General features: G+C 38.3%; 2 protein-coding genes across 2 annotated transcripts in view; one reads left to right on the plus strand and one right to left on the minus strand.

The window, feature by feature from the left end:
- Window positions 1-11774: 11774 nt before the first annotated feature.
- FAM237A (family with sequence similarity 237 member A) lies at window positions 11775-16182 on the plus strand. The gene is made up of 2 exons (XM_001097870.4): window positions 11775-12186; window positions 16048-16182. Exons 1-2 carry the CDS (start codon window positions 11775-11777, stop codon window positions 16179-16181), a joined length of 546 nt encoding a protein of 181 aa, XP_001097870.1. The 3' UTR covers window position 16182.
- A 3416-nt stretch (window positions 16183-19598) lies between these two features.
- The window catches only part of DYTN (dystrotelin), a 68335-nt gene continuing 66134 nt past the window's right edge, over window positions 19599-21799 (minus strand). Inside the window, exon 12 of the mRNA XM_002799029.4 lies at window positions 19599-20442. Coding sequence (XP_002799075.3) covers window positions 20339-20442 — 104 coding nt within the window. The 3' untranslated portion in view covers window positions 19599-20338. The remainder of the gene's footprint in view (window positions 20443-21799) is intronic.

Below are 21799 nucleotides of genomic sequence, written 5' to 3' on the forward strand. Positions count from 1 at the left end.
AAATGTGTTATTAAGTTTTAGTTGTCTTGACTTTATAAAAAGGGTATTGACATTCCATATATAGTCTTTGGGGACTTACGTTTTCCTTCTCAATATTATATTTCTATAATCCATCCGTGGTATTCCAACTAGCTGTACTTCATTCATTTTAACTGCTGTGAAATAGTCTATTGTGTAAATATACCACAGTTTATTTATTCATTTCCTACTCTTGGAGCATTTGAGTTCTTCCCTGTATTTTCCATATGAATAGTGTCTCTGTGAATGTTCTTGTGCATATTTCTTAGTGTACAAGTGTAAGAATTTCTCTCTCATTTATATCAAGGAGTGTAATAGATTCTCAGGAGATACATCGATGTTTAACTCTTTTCTACAGTGATCTTACCACTCTAGTTCTTAATTTTAATAATTTGCTAAACACTAGGATTTCTAGGCATTTATTGAATTAATAGATTAGTGTCACAAATCATGGAATAATAAATTGATAAAGCAAGAAAAAATTCTGAGATTACCTAATTGGACCCACTCAATTTATAGAGAAGAACAATGATGCATAGGATAGATGAAATGATCTGCTTAAAGTCCTAAAAATGATGGACTTTCACATGCAGTCCCAAATAGTTTATGCAACCATCATTGCATTCTTACCAGCATCTTCTATTTCTCAAATAAATAATGTTTGATGAGTAATAATAAACTTTCATTTTTAAGAGAATAAGTCAAGCCCTAAGAAAATAAAAAAATAAGCAGAAAAGAAATTATTCTAATATAGGGTTAAGCTTGAATTTAATCAATGCATGGTTCCCCATCAGCTCACATTACCTTATATTAAACTTGCTATCTCCAAAGAAAGCCATTCTCAACTCCTCGGACAAAGTACTTTACTTTCTCCCACTGAAGGTCTTTTTGCCTAAACTTGTTTGCATCTCTTAATTACCATGTGATTTAGATATAGTTCATGAATTTCAAGCCCATGTCCACTGTTGAGGGTTATGAAATGCGTTTAGTTTCTTTCTTAAAAGCGGGTAGATGTGACTGGGCTGGAGCAATCCTTCCACTTGCTTCCCACCTGACGTATAGATTTTATGTCTGGAGCTGTGGCAACCAACCTATGGGTTTAAGAAAGGTCAAGAAAATTATAGAAATGTAGGGCTAGCATCCTTGGACCCCTGAACTAACATCAGCAGCCACATGTAGTCAGTTTTTCTGTTACTTACAGCTTAATGCATTCCTAGCTGATGCACCATGTTACAAAAATGATCTCAAACTAGATTTAAAATATTTCTAGTTTTCTAATGACATAAATTTAAAATCTTATCATTGGATATGAATTTTTTTTCTTCAGAGAAAAAAGGTTTTATACTTTTTTTATACCTGCCATCTACTTTTCAGATGATAGTCTTTCAATCAGAAACTTCATTTTAGAAAATGTGTTCCTAATCACATCAAAGCAGCATCCTCATTCAGCGAAAGTGTAATTAACATTTTGGGCACTGGATGAAGAAAACAACCTCGATTAATTGACTGACGTTTTTACTTCACTGTCCAGACATGTGAAAGAAAATTCACCAAAGTTCATTAATGACACTCACATCTCCAGCCTCAGATTCAAAAAGGGGCAATTCTCATATGTAAATTCAACCAACATTGAATAGGACATTATCATACATGTTTTGGGCTCTAAGACTGAGAATGGTTAAACATGGCTCCCACTCTGAAGGAGTTCATAGTCTAGTTTAAGTAGCAGTGGGAAGGTGAGGAGAGACAGATAGGCATGTATAGCAATTAGAATACACTAAGCAAATAATGCAAGTATGAACAAAATTGTATAGTAACATAGTGCACAGCAGAACCAACTCCCTTAGACATACATGAATCAAGGAAATCTCCTCATCCCGGAAGCCCTGCTCAAACTGTAAGAGGTTTTATGCATTCAACATATAGGTCTACATCCTCATTTTTCACAGACATTTTCAGCTTGGCAAAAGTCCATGACTGCCATTGGACTCCAGGCTTTGTGAATCCTGCTTCCTATATGTTAAAGTAGAAATTTTATGGTTTTTTTTTTTTTTTTCTACTCCATCATAATTGAAACCTTAGGAAAAGGAAACTTACAATTCTAAAATCGTAGACCTTTGTCATTGTTGCCTTTGTATATAAACCAAATTGAAAATGAATTAATTATATTGTAGTCTTTTTTGGAAATCAGTAGGACAAAAAACAGGACAATTCTGAAAGTCGATGTCTGTAATAGTCACTCTTGAACTGCTGGGATAATTGCAAAAGGAAAAACCCAACTCTTGCAAAGCCAAAGGAATCCCTATGGGTTTTGAAACCTGCTTGAAAGAATGGTCAAAGAATGCAAGTATCTTGATAAGCACCCTGGGGGAAAAAAAAACACTACTACATCTATTATTACAACTACAGTGTCTTCAGTTGGACAAGCAGAAAAAACATGAATGAACTATTCCTGTATCCCCAAGTAACTTTCCTTTTTCACACATTTTGTAGTCAATGTCCGATATCATCTGACTACTTCACTGCAACTTGTCCGTATAAATTTGATGACACTTTAAGAATGACTCATCCACCTACCCCAGTGAGCATTCCAGGAAATTGTCCTTGTTTATTGCCATTTCCAAATGATGGAAAAGCACAAAAGAATGGAGAAAAATAATTATTTTTGCTATCTGATCCTAAATGTTAAAGAAGCACCCAATTCTTAAAGGTTGTCCCCATCATTTGCAAATTAATGCACCGCTGAAGATGCAAACTATCTATATAACTGCTCTCGAATTTCATTAAAACTAATCAGAAGTCCTTTTTAATGTCTTTGAGAATTGCTTCAAGTGGCAAAAATCAGAAAATCTACCCATGGGGCACCTTCAGCTAATTGCAATTTACTTTTCAACTAGTCATCCTAAGCCCTAGGCTGCAACGGCACAAAGCTGAAGCAACTCTTTGGGTGACAAATGCCAGTCAAACCAGTTATTTAGCATCATGTAATTTTAAAATGACCATTGGTTTTCTGAATATTTTTTAACAAGTCAGGATGATGTTGTGATGAACTGAGTTCAGATGAATATTGTTAAAATTATTTTCTCTGCAGTTGAGAAAATTGTTAAAATTTAACAATTTAAATTAAAATTGAGAAATTGAGAAACTTTCTCTGCAGTTGAGAAAATTGTTAAAATTATTTTCTCTGCTCCTTCCTAGTTGATATTGGGGGGCAAGTAGAGGAATAAGGATAGACTATATGCTAAAGTTAATAGAGAGTGACAGACAATGCACATTACTTAGGACAGATAAATGACAGTGAATCAAGCTAAGTTTTAGAAAAGGAACCATCACTCTTAATCAACTAAGTGACCCAATGAAAATCCCTTAATGGGAAACAGGAAGGAAAAAAAAATGGTGTTTTCTTTGACGTCACCTGAGACCATGTATATGAAAATAATGTTTTGTAAAATGTAGGTGCCATCCAAATGTTAGCCTTTGCTAGACAGTCTAATCTGCGAAAATGAAACCACAAAGATAAGACATCAAACTAAGCATCCTTATGTGTTCAACAGAATATAGAGTGTTTCAATTAAATGACTTGGTGGTGGCTTTCTTTTTATCTAAATGCAGGAATTGGAATGCCATGTTCCTCTCGCAATTATCAAGTTGAGAGTGGGGATCCGGATTAAAAAATGGCTGGAAGTGGTGTCTCAGGCCTGTAATCTCAGCACTTTGGGAGGCCAAGGCAGGTGGATCACGAGGTCAGGAGTTAAAGACCAGCCTGGCGAAGACAGTGAAACCCCATCTCTACTAAAAATACAAAATATATATATATATATATATATATATATATATATATATATATATATATATATTAGCCGGGCATGGTGGCAGGTGCCTGTAATCCCAGCTACTCAGGAGGCCAAGGCAGAGAATTGCTTGAACCTGGGAGGCGGAGGTTGCAGTGAGCCGAGATTGTGCCATTGAACTCCAGCCCGGGCAACAAGAGCAAAACTCTGTCTCAAAAAAAAAAAAAAAAAAAAAAAGCCAAAACAAACAAACAAAAAAACCCACATATATTCCCCTTCCCAAGAATCTTGCCAAGTTGCCCCAATAACCAATAAATATAAATAGATGTTACAACAGAGTATGTAGTGGTTAAGTTCTTATTCTAAATTTAAAAATTCAATAAGACGATTAGTTAATTTACAAGTGCAAGTTGGTAACTTATATTTATGAGAAATGTTTAATCAGGACATTATATTCCAGGGTGGCAGTACAAAAGTATACTGAAGGTCAAAACTTCCTGTCCCAAGTAATTACTGTCATGCAGTACTTAACGTTGGGGATACTTTCTGAGAAAAGTATTGTAAGGCGATTTCGTTGTTGTGTGAACGTCATGGAGTGTACTTATACAAATCTAGATGGCATAGTCTACAACACACTTAGGCTATAGAGTATAGTCTATTGCTCTTAGGTTACAGACTTGTACAGCATGTTACTGCACTGAATACTGTAGGCAGTTGTAACACAGTGGTATTTGTGCATCTAAACACAGAAAAGGTACAGTAAAAAATATAGATTATAATTTCATGGGAACACCGTCTTATATGCAGTTCGTTGTTGACTGAAACATCATCCTTATGCAACATATCACTATTATATTGAAAAGAAAAAAAAGCATATGAGCAGATACCAGCTAGACATAAAAAATTATCTTTTAAAATAATTTTTATTCCCATTGTCAAGAGCTGCTCTAGGCCATCTGATTAGGATGGTGATGTCACACACCTTCAGCTTCTATGAAACAGGAAGACCATTTCAATTCATTATTTTCAGACTTAAAGGTGGTGCTCAATTACAGTGGGCTTTATCACTTCATCTTAGCCACTTATTTCAGTGGTTGTGCTTAGGATTCAGAACACAAAGTTGGGAAAATCTCCACCTCTGAAATCTGAATCATGAATCGCCCTCTCCTGCCTTTCAGTATCCCCGCTCCTTACTCCACTTACACCTGTTTTCTCTGCCTTCAGTGAGACTTCCAGTTCCCCCACTGTCCTCCCAGTCCTTCATGTCTCTGCCTGCAGCCGCTCCTTTTTCTAACCTGCTTACGCCCTTGATTCCTTTGATCAGTGGCATAATGACCACTCTTGTCTCCTACATTCAGTCAGGTAAGCATTGTAGAAGAAAAAAAATAACTAATATTTGTCTAGTCTTGCTACATTTAGCACCATTCTAAGTGTTTTCTGTATATGATCTCATTTTATCCTTACTAACCATGAGGGACATTTCTGCCCATTTTACAGGCAAGAAATCTGTTTCACAAAGATTAACTAATGTGCCCAAAGCATTATATCAAATCAAAAGCACTTGAGTATATCAAATTGTAGACATCTCACTGTTTAAAAAAAAAAACTAAAAGAAAATGCTGCAATTCTAATTACAAGGTGCCATCAGTTGACAGATACAGCCTGATTTCAGTGGTGTTAAATGTGCAAAAAATTGCATCTAAGAATCAATGACATATAACAAGTGAGGGATCCATGGCATGATAGTCTATCACTATTATGTTATTTTACCTCATAAAAGCCATACAAGCATGCAAAATGATTTATGACAAATTGATGCAAACTTTACCTGGGATTTGAGTACTGTTCTTTAGTCTATCTCCTCTTTCATCTCTCTTCTCTTCTTTCCTTCAAGAATTATTCACAGCTTTTCTGCTCTTTTTAAGCTTCTTACTTAACACCTACTCTCATTCACTTTTTTTGTGGATCACTATGCATCTTCATTGAGAAAATGAGACCATTGATCACGTGTCTCTTAACTTCCGCCCCCTACCCACTACACTACCTGCAGACATATCCACATCAACAGAGAGCCTCCCTTTCTCCCTCTATTTTCGAGGGCAAGTGTTCTGCCCTTGTGTTATAGGCTGGCTCCTTCTTATCTTCTTACCTCTGTTGCTTATTGTTTCCTCTGAGGTTACTAGTCATCCTTCTCTCCTAATCTGCAACCCCTCTCTCTCTATGAGTTTCTCTCCCTCAGCCTGTAAACATGGCCAAGGCCCAACTCCTAACCTTCCACTACAATCTTTCTCCCTCTTATTTGAACTTCATGGAGAGTGCTCCACAGGCACTGTCTTCATTTTCTCACCTTCCATATCTGCTTCAGCCCACCACAACTTCTTCTCCCTTAACATTTAGTTGAAATTGCCCTTAACAAGTTTCTCAGTGACCTGCTATTTTTTAGATCCAATGGAATTTTTCGTCTTCATTTTATTGACCCCGTTTGCTGAGTTTGTGTGGTATGGTTGATTTATTCTTTATGCTCTACCTTACTGGCTTCCAAAGCAGCACACTCTCCTGATTCCTCCTATCACTTTCTTAATCACTCCAATACTGACATTTTCCAGGTTCTATCCCAAGGCTACTATTGTAGCCACTTTCTACACTTTTCTCTGATGGTTCAAAATATTGCCTACATGTTGACGAAATCCCAAATCTGGACCTCTTTCATGAGCACTGTATCCCAAATATTTATTTTAAGTTCCCCCTTCTTCCCTACCTACTAGGAATTTCCATTTGGATGTCAGTCATCTCACACTCAACATGTGTAAAACCAGAATCTTATTTCCCTTTCCTAAACCTATTCCTCAAACCATTTCTCCTTCCAGCTGATGGAAATTCAAATTTCCAATTACTTAGTCCCCAAAACTTGGTGTCATCTTCAACTTCTCTCTCTCTCTGTTGGACCTTATATCCAGTTCATCGACAAGTCTTGTCCCTTCTACCATCAAAATATATTCAGAATCTGACCACTTTCACCCTCTCCACTGCTGCCACCCTTATCTATTCCACCATCTTACCCACCTTGATTGCAAGCTCCTAACTGAGCTCCCTGCCTCATCCCTTGCTCCCCTCTGGTCTGTTCTCTACTGAGCAACCAACATGGATTTTTGGTCACTTCTCTGACTTCAAGTCCTGCAACTATGCCTCAAAAACATCCTTCTCACACCGCACTTGTTCCAAAGCCATCAGACTAGTTTTCCCCAACCCCAGCCTGAAGCATTCTTTTACTATGCATGACTCACCCTCTCACTTTTTTTTAGGTCTTTGCTCAAATATCTTCTTATCAGGAAGGGCTTCTCTTAGTATTCTATATAAAATAGCTCTTCTCCATCATCCTTTTCCCTGCTTTACTTTTTGTTGATGACCCTTTTTTTTTTTTCCACAGAGACTCGCTTTGTAATCCAGGCTGGAGTGCAGTGGCATGATCTGGGCTCACTGTAATCTCCACCTACTGGGTTCAAGCGATTCTCGTGCCTTAGCCTCCTGAGTTGCTGGGACTACAAGTGCGTGCCACCACACTAAGCTAATTTTTGTATATGTATTTGAATTTTTTTTTTTTTTTTTTTTTTTTTTAGTAGAGACGGGGTTTTACCGTGTTGGCCAGGTTGGTCTTGAACTCCCAACCTCAGGTGATCCACCTGTCTCGGCCTCCCAAACTGCTGGGATTACAGGCATGAACCACTGCGCCTGGCTGACCCTTTGTTTTTCTTATCACATCTGACATTACTCGTATATTTTTTCTTTGGCTTCAGAATGACAGATAAACTTTATTGACTCATGCATGGCACTACTTGTTTATTTAATTAGCTAGTTGTGTGTTTGTTTTTGATAGATAGCTGTAAACTCACCATTCAACATAGAAACTAGAAGCCATAAATCATTTTTTATATATGTGTGTGCACGTGTATACATGTATATGTATATATGTGTATAGATATAATTTTAACGGCGCGGTGGCTCATGCCTGTAATCCCGGCACTTTGGGAGGCCGAGGCGGGCAGATCACGAGGTCAGGAGATCGAGACCATCCTGGCTAACACGGTGAAACTCCGTCTCTGAAAAAAGTACAAAAAATTAGCCGGGCGTGGTGGCGGGCGCCTGTAGTCCTAGCTACTGATGAGGCTGAGGCAGGAGAATGGCGTGAACCCAGGAGGCGGAGCTTGCAGTGAGCCGATATCGCGCCGCTGCACTCCAGCCTGGGCAACAGTGCAAGACTCTGTCTAAAAAAAATAAAAAAATTTAAAAAATTAAAAATTAAAATTAAAATATCAATAAATTTTTTTTCACTGCCACTCCAGACTCAACTAGCATGTAAGCTACATGCGTCCAAGGACTTTGTTTTGTTCCTTCTGTATACACAGCATGTAAAATAGTGCCTAACACATAGGCACTTGAAAATAAAGTAAGCACTGCATATTTATATATTAATGTTTTCAACAATAACGTAACTATTGACATGTCCCAAAGCAGGGGACACATCTTTACCTCTGTTCTGTCCAACCTTCCCTCTCTACAGTTCTTTCTTTGACTTCGCTCCCTAGAAGCATGAACTGCGGTGAGCACTTTCTCCCTGCCTTTGCTCGTACTGTCTTCTACCCCTGAAATTGCACCCCCAACCCTTTGGCCTTAGGATACCGGTACAATTCCTTTTTCCAGACGTTCATGAGTCACTTCCAAATGCTTTCTCTGTCAATCTGATGATTATGTGTCTTGGGGTTGATCTTGTCATGGAGTGTCTTACTGGGGTTGTCTGGATTTCCTGAATTTAAATGTTGCCCTGTCTCGTTAGGTTGGTGAACTTCTCCTGGATGATGTCCTGAAGTATGTTTTCTCCAAAGGCATAAGCTCCTTGAAATTCAGGAAGCAAGTCAAAGACTTCACCCTGGTCTTATTCCACAGCCCTATAGGGTGAATAGAAGCAGGCATGAGATACCCGGCTCACACGTGGAGAAACTGAAGTACACTCCATCATTTCTGAGCAGGAGCAATAGCTCAGAGCCCCCCAGAACTCCTCTTCAGACCTCCTATTTAATAGTACCTTGGGGAGGGGGCTGCTTCTCTGTGGCTTCAGCAAATCTTACTATAAAGCCTTGTGCCCCTCCGAAGGTAACCATGGATACTATTGAGCTGGCACAAAAGCCTTCAGTTAATGGAGACTACAAGTGGTTTTCAGGGGCTGAAGGAATTTTCAGGGGAGGGCCAAAACCTGGAAACACTTGCAAAGGGAAGACTTTTGCCTCAGGCCCCTTGACTGGGTGTGTTTCAGTTAAGGTGGGCACTTATGTTCAGAGGAGCCCTGGAGCAGTGACAGGGCTCTAATCTGGGACTAGGATAGTAACTAGCTGTGAGGTGAGAATCAAAGGGAATCCCAGGCGCTTTTTTTCTTGGGAACCAGGGACCCTGCTGTGAAATCTGGAGCGGGGTTGTTGGGGGGTTGAGGGACCGACCAAAGCGATGCCAGCAGCAACCCAGTCTCCTGAGTGACCCAGGCCAGGGTCTGCAAACAACCGGGTGTCCTGGCCCCAGTCAGGGGGAGCTTCCAGCAGCGCCAAGTCCCTATCCTCATCTCTGCCTTCAGGGGTGTTTTTCTCCTTTCAGCCCAGGGCTACAGGCAGGCAGGAGAAATTCACGCCCGGAATATATCGAGAAGGCGCCTTATTTCCTCTGAGCCCTTGCTGAGTGTCGAGAGGGTGCTCACGTCGCTCCTCCGACCCCAAGAGTCCACAGTGTTCCCTCACACCCCTCTATTTTGAGACGAGGCCCATGCGGTGAGCGGGAACCCCTCTGTTCCCCGGACCCGCGCGGAGCTGGGCCCTAACTTTGCAGTTCCCGCCGCAGCGGCACGCCCCCACGAGGTGGGAGCGGGAAGCCCAGCCGCACCGAGGCTCAACTCCGCCAGGTGCAGAGTGGGTGCGGGTCAGGGCCGATGAGAGAGTGTGTGGCCAAGCCTGCTGCTTTCCTGAACCGAAATTCTCCGGGGAGGGAGAGAAGAGGAGGGTGCGGGAGATGGACTTGGAGGCGAGAGGTGGCGGCAGTTTCCAGGAGCTTTGACGTAGACTTGGAGAGGCGCCGAGCACTCCCACTGCTTAAGTAGAGGCACGGTAGCCTCCAGGACGCGGAAGCTGGGGACAGCCACTCGCTCGGGAGCAGCCTGAGCGTTTTCTCTCCGCGCACTCGAGGGAACTCTCTCCACGCGTTCGAGGAAACCTGGAAGGGGCCAGGCGGGTGAGTGCGGAGGGAAGCCCTTGTGCCATCTGGGAGTAGAGCCGCCGAGTCAGGAGGTGAGTGGGGCCCAAAGGACAGAGCGGGTCCCAGGCAGCTCCGCCCTGCGGAGGGTGAGGCTGTGGAATCAAGTGCGGGGCCGAGACTCAGCGCGGGGCTCGTAGCGGGGTGCACGGAGGACTCCAGGTTCAAGGAACTCAGAGAAACATCTTTTCAGGGTCTGGGAAGCCTCTCCTAAAATTTAGAAGGGGACCTAAAGGAGCCAATTTGAGCGCCGTGGCGCCAGCAGACAGGGAGCCCTGGATAACGCCAACTTCAGTACGTTGGACAGAGTCCTGCCCTCTGAAAACTTAGACTTGTCCTTTAGGAAAACCACCCTTCAAGGTACCTCGATATTTTAGTTTGGAAAGGGACACAACAAATATGATTTCAAGTAGAGATAATGCATATATGATGTGAAAGATAGAGGAAATAGTTTTTGAATACTCTTGTATCTCTAACATGCTTCTTCAATATAGGAACATGCATGTTCAAAGACACTTTCTGAAATATTTATTGAACAGTACCTAAACATGTCCTACTGCTGTTCAGAAGAGACAGACTATCCATCTTATGGTGTTATCATTAAATGTTCCAATATAAGAGTATTCCCATAAGCTGTATTTTGCTTGCTTTCATGATACTAATGTCTAAAGGTTTGGAAATATAGTACAAACCTGAAAGTAAGCAGCATGTGCCCTTCTTATTTTTTCTTTATATTAGAGCTGTTTAAACGTGATATACATTTTGTATAGTCTGTGAGGGAATGGATACACTTTTTCTGGCAAAACGTGAACTTTTAGATTACTATTATTTTAAGAGCATCATTTATCATTGCACTTGTCTGAAGTGGTAGCAAAAGAAAAATTTCAAAGTGGTCTGTGGATGCCCCGATTTTATGGCAAGACATTGGAAGCCAGAAAAGTTGAATGAGAGTCACATTTTTAAAAAAATCCTTGGGATTCATAGCAATAATAGAGAAATTATAAAACATAAAACATTATCTTTATGAAGGTTATATCAGAATTGCAGAACATTTTAGGTATTTGTAAAATGCTTATTGATTCTACTCTAATTGGTTGAATATGTGTCTCTTTGTTTCCACATATATTCATCCATACTTTTAGCACATTGTCTTGTGTTAATTTCACTATAACATTTGACAATTCTAATGTATTTTTTAAAAAATTAAAAGTCACTGTGAACAGGAATGCATCTAAAGATTAAATATATATAAATTCTTAATTATATGTAAGTCCTAGATTAGGAGAGCCAGGCTTCACTAAGATATTATGGAATAGTTAAAGCCATGCAGCAAAATTTTAAATGTTCACTTAGTATTCTTTTAGATTACATTCTTCTGTACTAGGGAAAAACAGATTAGCAGATTAATTTATTCATCTTGTAAAGGAACACATCTTAGGAGTGAATATTTCTTGGCCTATCTTGGATTTATGCTCACTCCCTGGCCTGGCACTGAGTCATTTTAGATAGAATGGAGCTTGTGATATGGGAGCCTGGCTAAGATTTCCCTACTTTGCGACAATGATGTGTTTCCTTTGCTGGAATTAAGGTTCTTAAGGGCATACTTATTTTCTTTACTGAGTGGAGCATAAGCGGGGACTGATATGAAATATTTCCATCCTGTGCGGTTTTAGGGCCATGGCTGATCCTGGGAACAGAGGAGGGATCCACCACCCCTTGAGCTTCACCTGCTCCCTGCTCATTGTGGGAATGTGCTGTGTATCTCCTTTCTTCTGCCATAGCCAGACAGACCTGCTGGCTCTTAACCAAGCTGATCCTCAGTGCTGGGAATCCTCCTCAGTGCTTCTCCTGGAAATGCGGAAGCCTCGCATTTCCAACACTGTTTCGGGCTTCTGGGATTTTATGATCTACCTGAAGTCATCTGAGAACTTGAAGCATGGAGCACTGTTTTGGGATCTGGCTCAACTCTTCTGGGACATCTATGTGGACTGTGTGCTCTCTAGGAACCACGGCTTAGGAAGGAGGCAATTGGCTGGAGAGGAAGAGAAAATCTCAGCAGCACAGCCACAGCACACAAGGAGTAAACAAGGTGGTCAACCCCAGCTCCCATGTCTTTTGAAAGGGTCAATCAAGTATGAATGTGCTGAATTGTGAGGAAGAGGGAAATGGCATTAGGGGAATCCAATGTCATATATATTCCTCTCAAGAGGTGAACCCCAAGAGCACACAACTGATAGGAAGATAGATAGTACTTCTTTCTGCACTGCATAGTAGCTGTTTATATCAACATATTGTCCTTTTCCTCATACTTCCTGTGAACAGCAGCAAGGAAGAGTCAGAAAGAAAAGACAAAAAGCACGATTCCCAAAATACAACAAAAAAGTATAAACAGATCCCCCAAGATCAACATTATTTTTTACTATTAGCCTGAACACTAGCAGTCATAACCTGGTGTTTACTTGCCGTGGAATTGAGAAGACTTGAATATAAGCTTAGGAAACATTTGCAGCACATAAACTCTTGCCCTTCTTAAACTGAAAATAAACATTGCTTTCATGTAAATAGAGAGGCTCTTTGAGAGGCATTCGGTTGAAGAAATAAAGAGTAAAAAAGTCAGCTGGCATGTAGATTCACTTCATGTTGCTTTTTGAATGACTCTCAAATAAGTAATTAACTTGCAGCAATCTGAGTAATTAATTTTTAGTAAGTTGGAACTTGCTACAAATTTAGAGTTTTTCATTGAAGTAAATACTATATTCAAATAGTCTCGTCTGAGGGCACAGAAAAAAAAGTCCCTTATAGAATTAGAATGAGGTTGAGTAAGCGTCTTTGAGTAAGCAGAGAGATGCCTGAACCCTATACATATTATTTTTATCCTTTTTTGATGTCATTTCAACCAACGAGCATTGAAACCTTGTATCAAGGGCTGTTTGAGTGGCCATAACTCTTTAGAATTATATAAACAACTAGAAAATAGGGGCAAAACTAATTTTTACATTTGTACATTTTAGTGTTAGAATTGTTACATATTCCTGTAATCTCCATATTAAAATAGCAATTAACAATGGTAGTTCTAGTGCTACCATTTCCCAAGGTGTTTTAGAGCTTTTATATATCTAGTTTGTTTTAACCTTAGTAATTAAAAATCCTCATGATTTGCTGATCCAAAAAACCCAGATAACTCACGGCTATTATTGACAGATAAGTTTATTATTTTGGTGTTATTGTAACTCAAACCAATTTCATTTTTAGAGGAAATATTATTTCAGCAGCCTTGCTACTAAAGTAGAAATACCAAATGAATATTTTTAAATGTTGATCACCCATATTTTAAAAATATTTTGAACAGAGGCTGCCCAGGCATCAGCACCAGTAAGAATTTAAAAATATATTTTTAAATTCTGTACTGCTGAGGATGATCTGTAGGGCCTTTTCTTCCATATTTTAAAAATCATATTAACTGTCTTACTCAAATCACCAGCAATATTTTTTCTATCTTGCACTCACTTTGAATAACTCAAAGAAATGTCTACTACATAAATGAAAATATTATTGGTATTTGGCTGAACATGAAAATGTAACATATATATGTGTGTGTGTATGTATATATATATACACATATATATACACACAAAAAAATAAGTGTGTATATATATACACTTATTTTATAAAGCTGTTCTCCAAAATGTTATATATATGTGTGTGTGTGTGTGTATACACACACACACAATAAGTATATATATATATATATATATATATATATATATATACATATATACACACACACATTTATTTTATAAAGATTTTCTCCAAGACAGCTTCAGATTTGGAAGCCACTTCCTTCGTCTTGCTACAGAGTTGTTAGTGATTCAGCTGGTCTGCAAACTTTAGGGAGCTGGTATGCAAGTAGCCAAATAGTAGGAGTGAGCGTTTCACTTTATTGAGGTTATTTTAACGTTTGACACAAACAATTGTTTGCAGACCAAGAAACAAGACTTTCCATTTGGTTTGTATAATCACAGTCAAAGAGGGTCTTGGGTCAAGGAAATACCACGTCCAAAAGTTAAATAGTTACAGGAACATTGAGATTTCATCTCAAGAGGTTTGCTTAAATCTCTAGTGGTTCAACTGGGCTCTGAATGTACCTGCATGGATCCTCCAGTATGTTTTTCTTTTGTCCCTGGGGGATAATATGTTGTTAGGTTGGGACAGGAGAGAAGGTGAAGCAGTGCTTGTCTCTGTAGTTCTCAAGGAAATCACATCATCAGGGCAGAAGACAAGAAGAACTAAAATAAGTGTCTACGTAATATGCAAAAAGGTTCTTGTTATTTTGATATCTTCAAATCAAATAGTTTAAATGCACTTGATAAATCTTACTATGAATCACACTTTGTTAAAAACATAAAACTCCTATATAATTTTGCATGTTAATATATCATATTTGTTAATACTGAGTCAACAAATATGAAAACAAAAAATATCAAATAACTGTGTAACCATGAGCAAGTTAACTAACTAATTTAGCCCTCAGTTCTTTCAACTGAAAAAGAAGTGTATGGAAAGTAAATGACACACAAAGTCCCATCTTTTCTGTTCCAATGTACTGTGATTATATAAAAAAGAAACATACGAAAGGCACTTATTTAACTGTGAGAAGAACCTGGAAGAGCTTCACCCCAAGGACAGTTGATGGAGCTGGATGATGACCTGAACACTATGGCTGTTTGTAACAGTGATGAGCAGGAACAGACGAGGTTCAGAAATAAAAGGGCTAGAGATGTCATTATGAGAAAAACCTCTAAAGATCATTGTTATTTAGTCTAGAAAGACATGGGCTAATAGCTGAAGGTTGAGGTATCCAAGAGAAGGTATGAAGAGGATGTACCCAGAGTTAAGTTAACCACTAAATTTTGATGGGTTATGTCATGGGAGAAAGAGAGAAAGGGTGAGTGAGAGAGAGAGAGAGAGAGAGAGAGAGAGAGAGAGAGAGAGTTAGGGAAAGAGCATATTGACAACTCCTAAATAGAACATAACAGAATTGAGGGTAACTCGTGGGTTAGTAAAGGCTTCAATGCAAATGAAGAAATTTTGTGTCAAAAATGGTGGCTCCTCCTTCAACAAACTTTGCTATGCCACTGGGAGGCACAAAAAGCCCCTTTCCTGAGCCTGGCAGTTTGTATGTTCTAGAAAAATAGTGAGTTTGTTTTCCTCTGTGATCAGAAAATTAAAATTTAGATTTGTAATCTGTTGGTGTTTGCAGCTGGTGTCTCACTAGCTGGCAAATGCTCATAGTGCTTATATTTTAAACACTAACTACAAGAGAAAACAATTGTTCAGAAACATAAATAGACTCTCAAATGCTTGATTTTCTACTTCACCCACTCCAAGAAATTTTCTAAGCCACATACTCAGCAATTACCCACCTAGAAATCTACTGTGAAGAAACATTTAGAGCTGCAGCCAATGATGCAATCCAAGGCTATTCATTGCAATATTATTTATAGTAACAGGAAACCTGGAAATAATCTAAATGTCCCAAGATAGAGTAGTGGTTAAATAAGTTATAGTATAAAGTGTGCACACACAAAACTATGGTTATCTCTAGGAGGTTATACTATGGGTGGTTTATATTTTTTTTCTTCATATTTATATTTAAAAATATATAATGACTTCACTTTTTTAAAATCAGGCAAATATTTTAATGCCTATTAATTGACAAAAATGTATTTATTATAATGTATTTGTTTTAGATTATATACCTAAACTACATAGGACACAAGACTTTGCACAAACACACATTGACATATATTCCTCTGAAATCAGTTTATAGAGAAGTTTTATATTGGAGTGGCAGAAACATCAAACCTGCCTTTTAAAAATAATTTATTGATATTTAATTAACCTGAAACTAATTTGGTGATCTTATGAAGTTCCACTTTTCTACTTTCAGGTACATATTCTCAGCAACTAAGGACCTCCTTACTAAAGAAGAAAGAGTTGATTGAAGATTTGATAAGCATGCATGTGCGTAGAAGTGGGTCTAGTGTTATTGGAAAAGTGAACCTGGAAATAAAGAGGAAATAAATTGAACTCAGAGCTAATTCATGCTTTGGAATTAAATATACAAATATATAACATTTTCCTTAACTATTGATTATTTATTTATTTTAAATGGTGGGAATGCCCAGAGATAAATATGAACCCAAATTCTCTCAGTATGCTTATTTAAAGCTGCTTTCTATTATTTATTTCTTTATTTATTTTAGGCTGCAAGCATGTTTCTTCAAATGGTGACATTACTGCCAGTCTATCCCACAGTCTAAAGGAGTTAAATGACTTCCAGAGATGACTTGGGGATTCTTTGTATCCATTTAATAGCTCAGTTTGGGATGCTTGACATGTTAATAAACTAGTGTGCCATACATTTAACTTGAATACACTGCATGGCTCCCAATACTTTAACCACTGGATTGCTTATGCATAGGCACATAAGGGTTGATATTTATTAATTACTAGCTACTGACAATCTATGATACCTGAATCTTGTTTGAAAGCATATTTTCAAATACTGAATGAAGCAAAAAGTAAAGCAAAACAAAAAACTGGCAAATAAAGCATTCCTCTAATGAAAACAAAATTAATAAAAGTTCTGGACCCCAGGTAATGTTATTGGAGTCTCTTTATTTCAATATTTAATGTTACCACAAATGACATCCAAACTCTAATAATGTTTAAGTGTAAATAGGTACAAACTATTTCCCAATAAGCACATTTGTTACTTGATTAAATATTATACCTCTATAAGTGTTTACACTTTGCATTGAAAAGCAAAATAAAAAGAACAGCATAAGAGAAGAACCCATAGATAATTATTTCCCTGATAAAATGACCAGGCCTGAACAAGGTTTAAAGCAGAGAAGCCCAATTAGCAAATGTATGTGAGTTCGAGACACAATGCTATTTTTATCTCTAATTATTCCCAACTCTCCAATCATTCTATTATAACCAATATATAGGATTGACAGCCAGTTTGAATTTCAGATATGTTAGCAGTTCCCTTGCTTTTTTCAGGTCCAAAGGAAGCCTCAGTAAATGTCTTCATTGAATGATTAGGGCCTCCTTAAACTAGAAATTGCATCTAAAGCAATATTATCAGAAAACACAGTTTCATTTGAGGATTAGCTGAGTCTTGACAACAGGAAAAAGGAGCTTGGGGAAAGAGGTGGGGGAGAAGGCCCAGCCTCAGCTTTTGGCTCACTGGGAAAATTAGTATTTTATTAAAAAGCTGCCACCATTTGACTACCTTTTCTACATATGGGCTCATGATTTTGCATTGATGATGCTTTTCCTAATGTTTTTCATCATATCCTTCGGAACTATCACGTAAATTCATTATCTCTTATAAATCATCAAAGAGACACTACACTCGGAGAATGAACTTGCAGAAGAGCCTGCCCTTTGTTCTTCCCTCACCTTGGTACTCTATGACAGGGATTGGCAACCTTTTTCTGAGAGTCTGATAGTAAATATTATAGGCTTTCCGGGCCATCCAGTCTCCACTGTAATTAATCAATTCTGCCTCGGCAAACAAAAGCAGTTATCACAATACATAAATGAATGAATATGGTTATGTTCCGGTAAAACTCTCTTTATGGACACTGAAATCGGAATCCATACACTTTTCAGGTGCCACAAAATATTTTTCTTTGGACTTTTTCAATGTTTTAAAAAGATGTAATAACCACACTTAGCTCATAGCCTGTTCAAAACAGGGAGAGAACAGAATTTGGCCCAGGGACTACAGCTTGCTGATGAAGCTTATCAAAGGTGTAAGGAACAAGCTGGGATGAAGTGAAAAGAAGAGTAACTCTGCTAAGTGACAAAACTAAAACCAAAAGTTTATGATAGACTGAAAAGCAGATTAAAAACTGTTAGGATGAGATGGAACAGGGATAACCTAGTCCTAATCCCATCCAATGGGACATTATTTCACTCTGTAAACAGTTTCAGGAATTACAGATCATATAAAAATCCACAGCCTCTCTGCATGTAACATGGCCTGCATCTCACGATAGTAGACAAAAACATTGAAATCACCACAATATTTACTGAAAGGAAGTACAGAGTAGTAGTTAGAGTATAGGCTCAGAAGCTGAGTTCAAATCACAGCTTCATCAAGAAGTGGCCAGATCAACTTCGGACAAGTTACTAAACCTCTTTGTGCCTCAGTTTCCTCATAAAATGAGAAACCTACTACCTAGGTTTCGTGTGAGGATTAAATGAGCCAGCACATAGAAAGTGCTTAAAAACTAAGTGCTCTAACAGTCAAAAAAGGTTAGCTGTTACTTTGTAAGTTAAGCATCTATAACCTAATCCAACATAATAAGAGAAAGGAGGCACACAGATGCTTTGGTGAAACTTGTTGGATGTGGAGATTTTAGAGAAAAACATTCATATATTAAATTTTTTATATTGAGATACTTGATTCATATACAGTTATAAGAAATAATACAGAGACATCTATATGATCTTCATCTAGTTTCCCCAGTGGGAACATCTGCATAACTATGGTACAATATTACAAGTAGGAAACTGATAGTGGTATAATCCAAATTTATTCAAATGTTACCAGTTTTTTTTTATTATTATACTTTATGTTCTAGGGTACATGTGCACAACGTGCAGGTTTGTTACATATGTATACATCTGCCAAGTTGGTGTGCTGCACCCATTAACTCATCATTTACATTAGGTGTATCTCCTAATGCTATCCCTCCCCCCTCCCCCCTCCCCCCACCCCACAACAGGCCCCAGTGGGTGATGTTCCCCTTCCCGTGTCCAAGTGATCTCATTGTTCAATTCCCACCTACAAGTGAGAACATGTGGTGTTTGGTTTTCTGTTCTTGCAATAGTTTGCTGAGAATGATGGTTGACAGCTGCATCCATGTCCCTACAAAGGACACAAAGTCATCCTTTTTTATGGCGGCATAGTATTCCATGGTATATATATGCCACATTTTCTTAATCCAGTCTGTCATTGATGGACATTTGGGTTGGTTTCAAGTCTTTGCTATTGTGAATAGTGCTGCAATAAACATACGTGTGCATGTGTCTTTATAGCAGCATGATTTATAATCCTTTGGGTATATACCCAGTAATGGGATGGCTGGGTCAAATGGTATTTCTAGTTCTAGATCCTTGAGGAATCACCACACTGTCTTCCACAATGGTTGAACTAGTTTACAGTCCCACCAACAGTGTAAAAGTGTTCCTATTTCTCCACATCTTCTCCAGCACCTGTTGTTTCCTGACTTTTTAATGATTGTCATTCTAACTGGTGTGAGATGGTATCTCATTGTGGTTTTGAGTTGCATTTCTCTGATGGTGAGTGATGATGAGCATTTTTTCATGTGTCTGTTGGCTGCATAAATGTCTTTTTTTGAGAAGTGTCTGTTCATATCCTTTGTCCACTTTTTGATGGGGTTGTTTTTTTCTTGTAAATTTGTTTGAGTTATTTGAAGGTTCTGGATATTAGCCCTTTGTCAGATGAGTAGATTGCAAAAATTTTCTCCCATTGTGTAGGTTTCCTGTTCACTCTGATGGTAGTTTCTTTTGCTGTACAGAAGCTCTTTAGTTTAATTAGATCCCATTTGTCAATTTTGGCTTTTGTTGCTGTTACTTTTGGTGTTTTAGACATGAAGTCCTTGCCCATGCCTACGTCCTGAATGGTATTGCCTAGGTTTTCTTCTAGGGTTTTTATGGTTTTAGGTCTAAATGTTACCAGTTTTACATGCACTCAGTTGTGTGTGTGTGTGTGTGTGTGTGTGTATCTATTTGCTAAGCCTATTCTCTAGCTGAAACATCAAGATAGAAAATTAGGCCATCGATTCAGTAATTTACATGATACTTGAGGAAGACTGTTGCATGCATCCATGTAGGTCACACATTTGAATGTTACTCCGGAGGTATTCACAGTAAGAATGGCCCTTCATGCAGAGATCTGACTCTGCCATTTACTCCTTCCTTCTTCATCCTCTACTCGCCCCCCTAACCCCCAGCCTTTACTCTGAACTGCAGAACTACGATACGTAAGTAGGGAGGGAGATCAAAAAACAAAACTTGCTTTCTTCATAGTTCACACCAAACTATTAAAAGAAAGGTAGAAGTCTTAATTCTTTTAATACAGTTGTGCAACTGCATTTTGTCATCACACCAAGAAGCCTTTGAGCCTGGACTCCATTTCACTTCAAATTGGGCAAGGTGATTTGATCAACAAGGGCAGAGAAGGCCCTGCACACTTGCTGAGCTCCACTGTACAGGTCCATGTTTACTGAAGACTCTGGGCCTGAAATCAACAAACAGAAGAGTCTTTTAGAGGAACATACCTGCAGGTTCTCATGAAGATCTTGATAAAGCTCTCACACGGAGAAGAAACAGAATCCATTTTTCCCTCAGTTCTTGAGGACAATGCCCTTAAGTTAGCTAGCAAATAAGATGGCTATTATTTACCATGATCATTACTACGAATTCAGCCAGGAATAAGTTCTTAAGAAGCACTTTCCCACAGCTCCTTGCACAAATTGGAGTTGCCAGAAAGCCCACTATTGAGCAGTGGCTCCAAAACTCTGGTGTATATAAAAATCACCTGGAGAGTGTTAAAACAGATTGCTGGATCTCACCTACAGAGTTCAGATTCTGTTCAGGTGGGACGGAGCCTGAGCATTTATATTTATTGTTAAGTTCCCAGGTAATATTGATGCTGCTAGTCCGGACACCACATTTTGAGAAGCAGTGCTCTATAGTTACCTGATTGATTAATGGTTTGAGTGGCCCCTGTGATCTGTCATAATAGAGATTGTGGTGTAGAAAGATCTATGATTTGGCAGGTATCAACTAAAATTTTGATATGCATAATCTTTAACTTAAAGAGTTCTGTTTTTAGGAATTGATCTTACAAACATATTTACACTTGCACATAAAGATACATGTTATAAGGATACACACCAAAGTATTTTTGTGATAAAAATTGGAAGCAACTTAATTATACACCAATAAATAAATTACAGTGCATTTGTACCCTGGTATATTATGCAGCGTTTTAAAAAATGACATGCTCAATGTCTAAGAAGAAAGCAAAAGCATAATACGATCTAACTTATGTTGAAAAAGTAGAGACATACATATGTGCATAGAAAACAGTTTGAAGGAAACTCACTAAACTGTTAATAGTGGTTACCTCTGAAAAACAGGTGGGAGAGAGGGAAGAGCATGATGAGGAATTCATTTTTTAAAAAATCTGTGCACTTTGCATTTTAATTTACAATAAACATGCAATATTACATTATTTGTGTAATTAATAAAAATAAGCTCACAGGAAATGAAAACATGGGAAGATTTATTTCATTAGTTGTTTACTTTTTAGCTACATAATTATATTGTGGGTCCATCTGTGCTGTTTTTTATTGAACATAAGGCTAGAAGGTTCATGCATTTTTTTATCCCACTTATCCTCCAATACCACTCCAGAGTTTGTCCAGAGGCAAACTTATTTTAAGACATTGTTTCTCGGGCCACAGTGATAAAAACTTAAAATACAGCAATAAATAAATAGGAAAGCCATAATCAATCTCACATACTGTCATTTTTCTTATTGTTATTCGTTGTTTTCTTTTTCAGCTCTAGTCCCTCGAAATACTAAAAAT

The sequence above is a fragment of the Macaca mulatta genome, chromosome 12 (assembly GCF_049350105.2).
Source record: "Macaca mulatta isolate MMU2019108-1 chromosome 12, T2T-MMU8v2.0, whole genome shotgun sequence".
Taxonomy (NCBI): domain Eukaryota; kingdom Metazoa; phylum Chordata; class Mammalia; order Primates; family Cercopithecidae; genus Macaca; species Macaca mulatta.